This window comes from Salminus brasiliensis, chromosome 2 (assembly GCF_030463535.1).
Source record: "Salminus brasiliensis chromosome 2, fSalBra1.hap2, whole genome shotgun sequence".
In the NCBI taxonomy this organism is placed as follows: domain Eukaryota; kingdom Metazoa; phylum Chordata; class Actinopteri; order Characiformes; family Bryconidae; genus Salminus; species Salminus brasiliensis.
Genome location: NC_132879.1, coordinates 26243591 through 26257194, shown reverse-complemented (window position 1 = coordinate 26257194; position 13604 = coordinate 26243591). Strand labels below are relative to the sequence as shown.

Genomic DNA, 13604 nt, shown 5'->3' with positions numbered 1-13604 from the left:
AGGCTAGCAAAGACAATGTGCTGTACCGGAATCACAAATTCACTCACATACTGACACTCTGAGCCATCAATTTATTCCTTCACTCATTTATTCACGTCTTCAATTCATTGAGCCATCATTTGTGTTCACTAGTTTTAAATTTGATTGGGTCTGAGTTGGGACTAATGCAAACACACTGACACAATGACCAAACAATCTTACCTGAGTGATTAAAGCAACTCTATAAACAATTTTCACGCTGAGCCCCCACACAAGCGAGAGATTACTGAGCCCTCACAGCCACGGCACTGACTTCTCCCTCCATTAGGGATTCCATTCCCCTGATTGTCCTGCCACGCATGGGCCTATAACGTGCTGCAGCACTGTAAATGAAGCCTGTTAAATCAATGCACGCTTTTACTCCAAGACTGATCAGAGTCAGGAGACTCATTCACACAAAGAGACAAATGAACGGAGCGTTAGGTACTCCTTGGACTTTACAGCTGTTTTTCTATTTCGCTGGCACCAAAGCAACATCAATCATGTGCATCAGAGCTGGCAGAGAAGCATGGCTTCAAATATGGCGAGTTATTCCAATTAGACACAACTGCATTACAGCAGAAGTAGTAAACAAGCAACATACAGTAACAACAAGAAGATTAACGGTCTAAACAAATGCCATATGCTCAAGCAAACAAAACCCGCTTAGAAATGTCCTCCTACACGACATGCAAGACAATGATATAAACACATGACCACAGATTCATACTTTCACACGTTACTGAGCTTTACCGATGTGAGCCATCACATTCTGGCACAATAATGTCTCAAATAAACATCTCAACCTTTAGCAGAATGCAAATGTCTTTGGATCTTCAGATGAAAAGCAAAAATGCCCTATTCAAAACATACTTTTAGCGATGTGCTGTAACTGGAGGCTATGTACTTGCATCAGACATTAAAGCAGTGTTGTTATATTCTAGCTAAACTACATTATACTTCTTGCAAAATAGAACCATTTATTAAATGGTTTTAATAAAGAATTTAAACCAAATTAAAATGGCATAAGGTCAGAAAATCTGAAAACATCTCAAGATTTAAACATGAACTACTTTTTAAGAATTAGGCAAAACGCTTTGCAAGAACAGTAAACATGGACGCGAATGTAAATCTAGACAAACTACTGCAATATTATCATGATCTGGACTCCATTATGAACTTCTATGTGAGCGTTACAGAGCATCATCCTATAGCTGCAGTTGATTTAATGGTAATGCAATTACTGTATAAGTACCAGCTGTGCTAATAGTTCATATTAATCAATAATTTTTTATAATAACTACATTCTGCACTGATGATGTGTAACAACACAAACATCCAGTGTTTTGGGGTTTTTTTTTGGAATTGCTTATTTTTTAAACTAAATTATTGCCAAACTGATGCATTTGTACCCTAATTCTAGACAAGCTCATCCATTCAATTGTGTACCAGAAGCAGATCTTATGTATCAGCCTGAAAATCGACATTATAACCTTCTTATTTAAATTATTTATATGTGTAGTTACGTTTTTGTGCTGTTTTTTTAACAGTGTTTAATTAGTCTCTTAATTAGTATCCCTGAGCCTGGATTCAAAGATTTGTATGAAGGTAATGGTTAACGTGTAAGCAAAATATTTAGTAAAAACCCTTTTAAAATGTGGCACAGAATTAAAGAAAAATCCACCACTTATGTAAAATATACCCCACTATTTAATATATATATATTAATATATATATATATATAATATATAATATATTCTCAGCCTAGACCTAATGAACAATACAGTGTTTTCATGATTGTACTGTTTCTAGTCATACAGAAGCATGTTTGGTCACTTTGGTTCAATCCCCTGGACCGGCAGAACGTAGGGGTAGGGACAGTGCGGGAACAGCTATTTCTCCCCTCTCTCCCCTCAACATTCTCACTGCTGAGGAGCACCTAACCCCCAATAGCTCCTGCATGCTGCAGTACCTGTCCACTTCTCCCAGTGTGTGTCCTTATTGGCCTTATGAGGGTGTGTTCACTGCTATGGAACGGGTTAAACGCGACAGCTAAATTCTGTTGCACTGCTGTGCACTGGCCATAAAGGATAATGAATGGACTTAATTAACAGAGTGTTCGTTTCCCAAACCATTTTAAGAAACTCAGTTATTAGAAAAAACATTTAAAAGAATTTTTTAAACAAACACACAGACTGTTACTTGCTTAATAGGTCAAGGCAACTGCAGTATTCATTAAGAATGAATAAAGAACAGTGTGCGAAGTGTGTTAAGGTTATTACGACTTCAATTTTTAATACAGTTGAGATATGCTGTCTGCAGTGTATAAGAGCAATATGGCAGCATCTTTATATACATGGAGACGTGTTTCTCAGTTTAAAGGACTGTGTGTATGTGTGTGTGTGTGAGTCTTTGTCAGCCACAGAGCTGTCTGCCTGACAGCACACAGTCTGACAGAAACAGGGCTCTTAAGTGCAGCACATGCACATTGCCTGCTGCCGTGGCTCAACTCCTACCACAGATGACTGACAGAGTGTGAAACGGACAGGCATCACAGAAGCACACAGTGGACAGGGTACTGATCATCTACAATACTGCCTGCCTGCATAGTGATCGCCTGAAATCCTGCCTGCATGAATACTCCTTTCCTTCTGAATGTCTGCGATTCCTGCCGGTTAATCATGGGCTACATTTCAAAAATGCCCTCTGAGCTCTGAATTATAGCCAGAGGAAGGCATATTAGAAAGTGGTAGCTAGGTTTAATTGATGGAAATACACTTTTTCCGCAGGTACTTCAGCCACTGTCAAATACCAGTAAGTCTTGATTTGATTTGCATTATTTCACTGCTGTAACGACCTGCCTTACCTGCCACCCTACACAGCTAATATCATGTCTTGCTAGTTCATTCTAATTAGCCTTTGCAGGCCCTGGGTCTCTGAGAGTGTGTTTAGAGTCCACAGGAGGGCTGCGGACATTGAGAGGCACTTGAACACACTGCCTTAATGTCCTTTCTACGGAGGCTTTAACTGACAAAGAGACAGAATACCTTGAAAGCACCTTGGATCATTAACAGGATTTGGCAAGGTGTCAACAAAGCAGCAACGAGATGAAAAGGAGACAGCGACAGCACACCCTCTGAAAGCTGCCACGCTGTTGCTGTAGCCTCATTAACACACACTCACGGGTAGTAAATCACTGAACGACATGTGATGACTCTCACGGCCAAGCAGAATAAGAAACAATAAAGCAAACAACAATGCGAGGGGCAGAATGAACTGTGACAGGCCAGATTAATGCTAATGAATTATGCTGTCCCATCTAAACAGCACTTTGAGTAAGTCTTCACTCAACAACCAAAGTGCTGGAGGCATGTACTACTTTGTGTGTGTACGTGCATGTGTGCTGTCGAGAACGAGACTCTGCATCAAGCTCACATTCATCACGTGTAACAGTACAGGCCTGTATGATTGGGGGCAATCATCAATCATCATTTAAAGCTCAGTTCGGTAGAAGGCAGGGAGTAAAAAATGAGTCCAGCTGAATCCTCAACACTGGTGTCATATCTGACAGTAAAGCTGCATCCTAAACAAAGCTAATCAGCTTTAATCTATTTCATTCATCACTGTAAATTGCTTGGTTGTCACCTTTCTTTAATTAAATGAGCAAATCCATTCATCAGCCTATCGATTTGATGTCCTTGTGAACTCACATACCTGCCTTCCTTTGAAAAAACAATACTTTAGCCTATACACTGTAAATAAATGAACAGGAACCTCCGGTAGTTCTTGTCTTTTTTCCTCACTGTTAGAAATTAGGAACAACTCAGGCATTGTGCATTGCTTTGCATGTAAACCACAGTGGACACCTCACACCACATCTATAAACCTAATCTATAACTGAACTGAGCTTCTAAATCTCACTGAACCAAACTAGATTTCACTGCAACACAGTACTGATACACAACATGATTAGCATTTGCACTATGATCATTGCACAGCTGTACAGATGTTTATTTTCTGTAAATGTTTATATAATTATATCTGTATATAAAAGGAGCTCTTTATTATTTTTAGTACTTTTTTAGCTTATAATTCATTATTCTATGTATTGAATAGTGTATTTGTCTCTCTCAGTGTAATACTTGTTAACAGTTTGTTTTGTTGTTTGTTTGTTACATGTCATACTTGTGTTGCTCTCACCAAGTAAAATTCCTTGTATGTGTAACACACTTGGCAAAATAAAGAGATTCTGATTCTGATGTAGTTAGTGATTAGTAATGGTTAAGGTGTAATTAAAGTCACTGAGCATAAGGGGTTCAAATGATAAAGTAAGTGGTTACAGGGCAGGGTAAGTTGTTTTTTGAGTTAACCCAACTTAGTTCCTAACTGCACCTAAATTTGACCAACAACACATATTGAGTTAAGCCTCAAAAACATTAAGTAAATGAGCCGCATCTGAAATGGCTTAACTTTTTTGTAAGATCTTCAGTCTCTGTACCTCCACTTCAGTTTGTTCATCTTTTCCACATCTGCAGATTAGAACTTCCCCATATATGCCTATTCTCAGATGCCAGACTACGGCAGACTGTGGTGTTGATGGGATTTAATCATATGATCTCCTGTCTCCTGACAAGAGCTTGAAGCCAACTGTGTCCTCAAAAAAACTAAATGGTAAGTTTACTCAGAATTGTATATATATGTAGTGCAGAGCTCTAGATTGGCACAACAGTCTAACTGCCTGCTCCTCAACGGTAAAGAGATCCTAAGTTCAAATCCCACCAAGAGCTCAGTTCTTCATGATCAAAAACCTCTCAGTCTGGGCACGTTGTGATAGGGGAAGTCCTGACCTGCATACGGGAATAAACGGTAAACAAGTTGAGTGGAAGGGAAAACACTCAAGGGACTAAACAGCTCACAAAATACTGAAGCAAATTCAGCTGCAGCTCATTTACTGTTTAGTGGTTTTGAGGCTCAACTCATGTATTCTTGACCAAACTGAGACACAGAACTAAAACAATGTGAGTTAGGAAAACATGTGACCAAACTAAGCTGAGTTAACTCCAGAATAGAAAAAGAGGAGGTATATGAGGAGCTCTGAGCCTACAAACAGCCCATAATGAACACATCTGTGTGGAAGCATGCCCTGAAGGTCACTCTGACCAGACAGGGGTCAGGTCATCCGTCTCGCCCACTCGCCACTCTCTCCCTGACTTCATCTCAGCTGTAATTACATTTGGGATTCTGCTGCTCTTCTTCAGTCAACGCCAATTACCCTCTCTCCACCTAGTGACATTTTACACTCAAACTCAATCAAATAAAGCCCTTCAACAGGTTTTGAGACACTGGTCCCTAAACAGAGTCTGGGAATCCCATGGAGTCGTTAAGATAGTGACGGCTATTGTCTTATTCCAATGAGGTTCTTTTCACAATTATGTTCACAAGATAAATAAAGCACCTAAAGTAGTGTAATGCATATAACGTTGTGTTGAGAAATAATGCTTGAAACTAGCAAACTATCCAAGTGTGTTAAGCACATTATCTGCCAACAAAACGAACAGTGGAAAAACCGTTTCATATTCTTATAACGAAATGATAATAAGAAATATTAAATATATTAACTAGACGTAACTCGGGACAGCTTTCTTTTGCAGAGTGCTTCCCCTTAACTGAGTTGGACAGAGAAATCAAACGCAAGATCCAAGACAACTCCCATGAAATGACACATCACTGATTTTATGAACTTTTGCACACTCTGTGTACTCATTACTTGCCCACACCTGTTGCACAATCGGAGAACACTGCGGCCCTGCTGTGACTGCACTGTGACTTCATGACCATTCTCCATCCTTCATTCCACACAGCAGTCTATCACAGATATGTAATACTCTCCCAAACAGTGTTTGCTGTGTTGGAAAATACAGCTTCTACTTGAGTGCACCCGGCGAGGGGAGAAATTGAGGCCCCCTGCTTTTCTGTCTGACAGAGCAGCACTCTGTCTCTAAAGAGTATCCCCCTGAGTCTCTACCCTTCCACCAACTGCATGAAAAATTGAAAGGGGACTGATCTCATCGTCAGAGTCATCGTCTATTTTGAGCTTAGCGATGTGGATGACGACTTTAAAGAAGTAGCTCTCCGCCTTCTCCGCCGCCACCCCAAAAAAATTCCCAGCATCTCAGTGGATGTTGAGGAACAGCGGGAAAAAAAAAGGAATTAATGAGGTGAAGTTTTGCGAACATCTAGTGATACATTGTTTTTTAGGCTAAAAGACTGCCTGAACTTTTTGGACCATTTTGGAACAAATTTGAGTCTGAAATACATACATGAGTTTAGAAATACATTCAGAGATTGTGATTTCTTGCTGCCTTATTAATTATAGATTATCTTGTGTTCCATAACAAACAGCAGCTAATAACTGGGTAATTTGTGGCATGAAACATTTCTGGGATTTCGCAATCAAACCAAACTGTGAAAACTATTGAGGTCACAGTGATCACAGTGTTTTCTCAACTTAACTTAACTTAACTTAGTTTAGTTAATAGTTCTCCTAACTCACATTTTTAGCTCTCTCCGCATCTCAGTTTGATCAACAATACACATTGAGTTAAGCCCAATTGTGTACTGTATGTTTCCATCTGCAGGTTAAAACTACCTTTATGACATGATGTCCCCCCAGACTGGGTGTCTTGTGGCAGTGGAGCTCTGAGCCCTCGCTAGGATCTTCTGAATTTCAGTGGATCTTGTTCAGGGTTGATGCAGGCACATTTTAATAGATCAGGTATCATCTTTTTTAATCCCGATCCAGTTCCAGTTCTTTGTTTTAATGTCTTTGGTTGACATTATTCACAGCCTGCAACGAAGAGCTATTTTACAGTGAAACACTGTTTTACCACAGGAGAACCATGCACCTTTCTTTCATTTCGTAAACCAGCACTGAAGAGCGTGTTCACAAAGATAGGAGGCTAAAGCTAATGCTAACACACGCTGTAGAAACCAAATCATACAGCATTCACCTCACTGTACTCACCTCACTCAACAGTTATTTTTAAATTAGTAGTTGACAAACAACAACTGATATCAGTTCTGAGGGTGTGCTAATATATACACACTGCAGTGTTTGTAAGGAACTGGGAGCCGAATGATAGGAAAAAGAAAGTCTGTCAGACTGGAGTATAACATATTTAACACACTATAAAATTAATAATTGTAAAAAGTAGACTATAAAAAAAAATAAAAAAAACAACAATCAGCCCAGAATATCACATTAAATTATATTAAAGGTAAAGGTAAAGGTGCACGTATTTGTCACTGTACAGTGTACACTGTACAGCGAAATGTGTCCTCCGCATTTAACTCATATGTGGTAGTGACACACACACACACACTAGTGAACTAGGGACAGTGAGCACACACACACCCAGAGCGGTGGGCAGCCAACTCCAGCGCCCGGGGAGCAGAGAGGGTAAAGGGGATCGGGAATCGAACCCACAACCCTGTTACCCTGTAACTTAGTTGAAATGAAATTATCTAATTTCAGTATTAGCACATCTTACCTAAACTATCTGGCTGTATTATTCATAAAAACACAAATATCGGATTGGTATTGGTTGATATTCAGCATTAAGAGATTTAGATCGTATCGGTAGGCAAAATAAATGGATCGGGACATCTTTAAGAAAATGACATTGCATTAAACATAATTCAGAGTAAACTTACATTTCCAGTCTTTCTTGGACAAAGTTATGCACCTGTTTTTGCTGTTGTAGAGTGGTGCAATTGTCCAACTGTCTACATGTCAAGCGACAGAAGATGATAGGTTCAAAGCCTATCAACACCATAGTCCTCTATGGTCGGGAGTCTGAGAATAGCTATGCTTACTCCCATGTGATAAAAGAAGTTCAAATTTACATATAGGAATAAACAGTCAACAAATTGTGTGGGGGGGCATAAATTAATTTGACATTTGATAAAACATGCAAGCAATTTATGGGATGCAGAACTTATAAATTAGGAGAACATCTGACTAAATGAAAAAGTAAAAATTAAGTTCTCAAAAAAATCACTACATTATTTTGCACGGTATTTAATAATCTAACATTACACAAACATCCTATTTAAAGTAAACATAGTTAGTTTTAAATATCAAATTCATACACAGTAATTATATAATTATATAGTTTAATGATATTGTTTTTAAATCCATCCTATTGTGTCTCATATTTTAGTAAAACTATAATAAGTCATCAACTGTCCAGGTTGTTCTGCTTTCTCAGTTTGTTTTTTATTAATGTCTGTTGTGGCCACTGTGCATATTTAATGTCTTACACCCCCTCACAACATCCTCAAAAACCTCTATCCCTGGAAAGTGAAAGGATAATAGCTCAATATACAGCATCTGTCCAGCTACTTTAAGCACCTGGTGCTGGGTTTCACCCCAACGGAGAAAAATATATGATGAATTGGTCCTAAAGTAGGGCACTATTGCTTTATCTGTTCACTGTTGGAACATTTTTAGGTTACACTACTGTTACAATACAAACTGCTAGGTTTGTATTTTTGCTCTCTAGCAATAAAATGAGGACACTTAACGCTGTTAACACAACTGTAATAACATCATTACATCAAGTGATATATTTAAAAGCAGGTACTAGATTCTTATTGGATAATTACCTGTACAAATGTAGTCAGCATTCTGCACAATGTTTTAACTCAAGTGAGTCTCGAGGGGCTAAATGCTCTAGGTTAAAGAATTCATTTGAACTTTGCGTTCCCAGAAAGTCCATTACTCTAGCAGAGCTTAACCCAATGAGGCCCACTGAGCTGTGCATTCATTTTAAGCCAGTGTGGAAGATAGCATCTTTAATTATGCATATTCTCCCGGTCTTGTGTAATTACCTGACCAATGTGCATGTGTGGCATGTGTAAAAGTAGTGCGGGGTGACTGATGGCCCATACATGTCAGCGCCGGTTTATTTTCGGCTGCTAAGATGAACTGCTTTCATTAGAGATCCGTCTGATCTGTGCAGAGGTGACGGCAGAGCAGGGCAAAGCTCTCAGAACCATCCGGCGCGATTCATTAGCCATGCTAAAAAAGTAGGGCAGGCGCGGGGCAGTGAGCGGACTTCAAAGGAAAATGTGAAACGGGGTGCAGGGTAGGTAAAGACATTGATGACTTACTCCCGCTGATGGCGAACATCATCCAATTAAACTGCCAAAGGAAGGTGGGCAGAAAAAGAATGTATATGCATATTGATCAAGTGCAGATCAGGCAGGGCTGCGGCGAGGGAGCAGGAGGACTGCAGGAGCCATGTATCAAGGTAATGCACCTCATTCTTAATTACCTGACAGGTTAACGCTAGCTTAGAGCAGTAAGGGTTACACAGGTTGTTTTCACTATTAATGAAGGGAAAGTACTTTAAAATCAATAATCAAACCTAATTGAATAAGAAAACCCCGTAGATAAAAAAAAAAAATCTCCACCCTGTGTTCGTTATAACCTCGCAGAGCTTTTAAAAGCGAGAAGCAGTTAACTTAAAATAACTCCAGTGAAAATAGAATTTGAGGGCAGCCTAAATTATCTTTATAGGTTCCCTTTTTCTAAAATCATTTTAATAGGCAAACTCAAAAAAGTAAAGTGTGTGAGGATGTCTCTGATATGTAATCTACAGTAGGTAATATGCAGTATATTACTGTACTCACAGGGACTTCAAAATTAAACTCAACTCAACTCAACTGCACAGCTATATGAACATACATGCATAGTAAAATCACAGCTTAAAAATCACAACGTTGCATTAAACTGCAGCAGTGATTATATAAAGCTCAAGTGATTCAAATTATTGCTACAATATCACTAGGGTGAAACTGTTTTTGCTGAGTGGTTGATATGGTACTGCTATGCAGCAGATATGCTATTTTGAGTGGTGGCTAAAATGTCTTGTTATGGTGGTTACTAGGTGGTGGCCATGGAGTTACTATGTGATTGTCTTGTGGTTGCTAGGATGTTGCAAGGTGGTTATTACGGTTTTGCTAGGTGGTTGTTGTGGTATCCAAAGTGGTTGCTTTGGTATTACCAGTGCTTGCTATGCTATAAATACAAGTTTACTGCTTACCTGCAAATTAGTTGTACTGCAGCTACAATTTAATTGCGTCATTACTTCTTTAATGCTTGATTGTGCGTCACATTGCCTTAATGACAGTGTCATTCCTGTCAGGTAAGGACAGTCTCCTCAGCATTGTAGACCAATCCTTCACAATCTGGTGCACATTCAGTTAGTGTGCACCTGCTGTTTCACCTGCTGTTCCAAATTGAGAATCAGGATTGGGATCTGGTGATTTTGCTGGTCAGTTAAAATGTACAGTGTCCAGTGTTCCATCATGTTTGTTAAAGTGGACACACACAGACACTTTATAGTTGTCATCCGCGAATGTCAATATTGGACATGAAGCATAGAGTTAGTGGAAAAGTGGAGTAAAATGAACAGGAACTCTCAAAGGAGCTTCAAAAGAGTGGCATAATTTTTACCTGGCAGGATTGATGCTGTTATTGAGGCAAGGGAATGCATAGCCAAGTATAACAGAGGAAATGCTGCATGTGATGAATTCTTTATCTGGGGAGCTCAAAATACAGTACCTGTTTCATATCTTCATATAATGCCTCATAAAAATACTTTCTTCTACTTCGTATTATTATTATTATTATTACTATTATATAGGGCAGCTGTGGCCTAAAAGTTGGAAAAGCAGGCTTGGTACCGGACTGCTGCTGGTTTGATCCCCTGGACCAGCAGGAAGTGGGGGGACTGAAGAAACAGCCATTTCTCCTCCATCAACCTTCACAGCTGAAGGCACCTAACCCCCAACTTCTGTCCAACCGCTGAAGTGGCAGTCCACTGCTCCAAGTGTGCGTTCTCACTTCTCTTAGTCACTAGTAAAGTGTGCATTCAGTGAATTCCGTTTCATTATACTACAGTGCAATGGCTATAAAGTGTGTTTCTATCATTGTTAATGATTTTATTATGGCTGTTGTTATTTTGACATACTGACAATAATGGACGGCTCACCTTCACAGTATGCACTGTCCGAGCGAAGAGAGCGGAACCCTTCCTTGCAGCTGCAGCTCGCTCCAGCATCCAGATTCAGACAATCTGAGTGCTCCATGCAGGTGTTGCCCTCCGCACAGAAGTCATGGCCTTTAAAACACACAGAGGAATCCACTGTCAGCCACTGTCACTAGTTAGTGCTTCAACACTGGCAAAGAAGTACAAGATCACAAAAGAGCTCCATCTCACTCCATGTCTGTAAACATAAGATGAAGGGCAGTGCCATAGAGCAGACTCACCTCTGCACACTTTGCAGCACCTGTCAGTAATGGTCAACTGCTCTGCTTCGGGACATTTGAGCTCAGGACACTCACCGCTGTTCTGGACTTTGTGCATGGTGCGGCCCTGGGGACACATATATCACACGACTGAGCTGTGTGTCTTGGTAGTGAAGTACTGAAAGTAGTACAGAGAACAAGCAAATCACTTCATAGTTCCAGAATTGTCACTTTATAACTCAAGAAAATGTTCTGCAGTCTATATGAGTAGAGGCAGTGCTGGCTCCTTGGTTAGTGGTTTATTGATCACAGGGTTGTGGGTTCAACACCCCTGTGAGCTAAGCTGTCACTGTTAGGCTCTCGAGCACGGCTCCTAAACCTCTCTGCTCCAGGGGCAGGGTAGCATGGCTAAACCTGCACTCTGACTCTGGCTTTTACAGCTGGGATACATAGAGAGGTATTTCTTTGTACTGTAAAACTGTATGCGTATTAATGGAAACAAAGACACACATAACCATGATATATTATTTTGGACAAAGCAGCTGGTGGTTTCAGATGTGGTTTCAGGTGTGAAAAGTGAAAAAAGAGGTTTAAAGGACAAATGTTTTAATATGACAATGACAAAATACCAATAATGTTATCACACACAAATGTAATGAAAGCTGGCCAGTAAACTGCAGTATGGCAGTCCCTCTTACTCAGAGAGACATTTAACTTATTAGATTTACATTTATGGCATTTAGCTGATGCTCTTATGCAGAGCGACTTACAAGGTTACTCATATTACAGAGGTGAGGCAATGTAGTGTTAGGAGTCTTGCCCAAGAACTCTTATTAGTGTAGCACAGTGTAGTCACCCAGATCAGGAAATCATTTATTCACACTATAAAGACAGCTGAATGCAGTGTGTGGGATTTGCCCATAAACACTTCCTGGTACAGTGTGATGCTCTTGCCATCTGACAGATGTTGGATTTATATAAAGATTATGTAAGTCTCTCACCCTGCATTCATAAAGTAGGCATAGTCCAGTGGGGTGATGCACGGCTCTTCTGTCTCCCTCCACCAACTCTTGCCCAGTAAAGAGGCACATAGCTGCACATACACACATTCAGAAACACACACACATACAGTGGGGAAAAAAGTATTTAGTCAGTCACCAATTGTGCAAGTTCTCCCACTTAAAAAAATTAGAGAGGCCTGCAATTGACATCTTAGTTAGACCTCAACTATGAGAGACAAAATGAGAAAAAAAATTCTGAAAATCACATTGTCTGATTTTTAAAGAATTTATTTGCAAATAATGGTGGAAAATAAGTATTTGGTATTTCAATAACAAAAATTCATCTCAATACTTTGTTATATATCCTTTGTTGGCAATGACAGAGGTCAAACGTTTTCTGTAAGTCTTCACAAGGTTGGCACACACCGTTGCTGGTATGTTGGCCCATTCCTCCATCCTCTAGAGCAGTGATGTTTTGGGGCTGTCGGCGGGCAACACAGACTTTCAACTCCCTCCAAAGGTTTTGTATGGGGTTGAGATCTGGAGACTGGCTAGGCCACTCCAGGACCTTGAAATGCTTCTTACAAAGCCACTCCTTTGTTGCCCTGGCAGTGTGCTTGGGAATATTGTCATGCTGAAAGACCCAGCCACGTTTCATCTTCAATGCCCTTGCTGATGGAAGGGAGGTTTGCACTCAAAATCTCACAATACATGGCCCCATTCATTCTTTCATGTACACGGACCAGTCGTCCTAGTCCCTTTGCAGAGAAACAGCCCCAAAGCATGATGTTGCCACCCCCATGCTTCACAGTTGGTATGGTGTTCTTTGGATGCAACTCAGCATTCACTCTCCTCCAAACAAAACGAGTTGTGTTTGTACCAAACAGTTCTACTTTGGTTTCATCTGACCATAAGACATTCTCCCAATGCTCTTCCGGAACATCCAAATCCTCTCTAGCAAACTTCAGACGCGCCCGGATATGTACTGGCTTAAGCAGGGGAACACGTCTGGCACTGCAAGATCTGAGTCCCTGGCGGCGTAGTGTGTTACTGACGGTAGCCTTTGTAACGTTGGTCCCAGCTTTCTGCAGGTCATTCACTAGGTCCCCCCGTGTGGTTCTGGGATTTTTGCTCACCGTTCTTGTGATCATTTTGACCCCACGGGCTGAGATCTTGCGTGGAGCCCCTGATCGAGGGAGATTAGCAGTGGTCTTGCAGGTCTCCCATTTTCTGATTATTGCTCCCACAGTAGATTTCTTCACACCAAG

At 40.3% G+C, this 13604-nt stretch overlaps 2 protein-coding genes across 2 annotated transcripts in view; one reads left to right on the top strand and one right to left on the bottom strand.

Moving 5' to 3' along the window:
• The window catches only part of LOC140548993 (small ribosomal subunit protein eS17), a 351034-nt gene that overhangs the window by 225410 nt on the left and 112020 nt on the right, over positions 1-13604 (top strand). The window lies entirely within an intron of this gene.
• Positions 1-13604, bottom strand: part of nell2a (neural EGFL like 2a) — an 80717-nt gene that overhangs the window by 40739 nt on the left and 26374 nt on the right. The window contains exons 10-12 of the mRNA XM_072672165.1: positions 12337-12428; positions 11357-11462; positions 11079-11207 (exon numbers count right to left, since the gene is read on the bottom strand). Of these exons, the coding sequence (XP_072528266.1) occupies positions 11079-11207; positions 11357-11462; positions 12337-12428 (327 nt within the window). The remainder of the gene's footprint in view (positions 1-11078; positions 11208-11356; positions 11463-12336; positions 12429-13604) is intronic.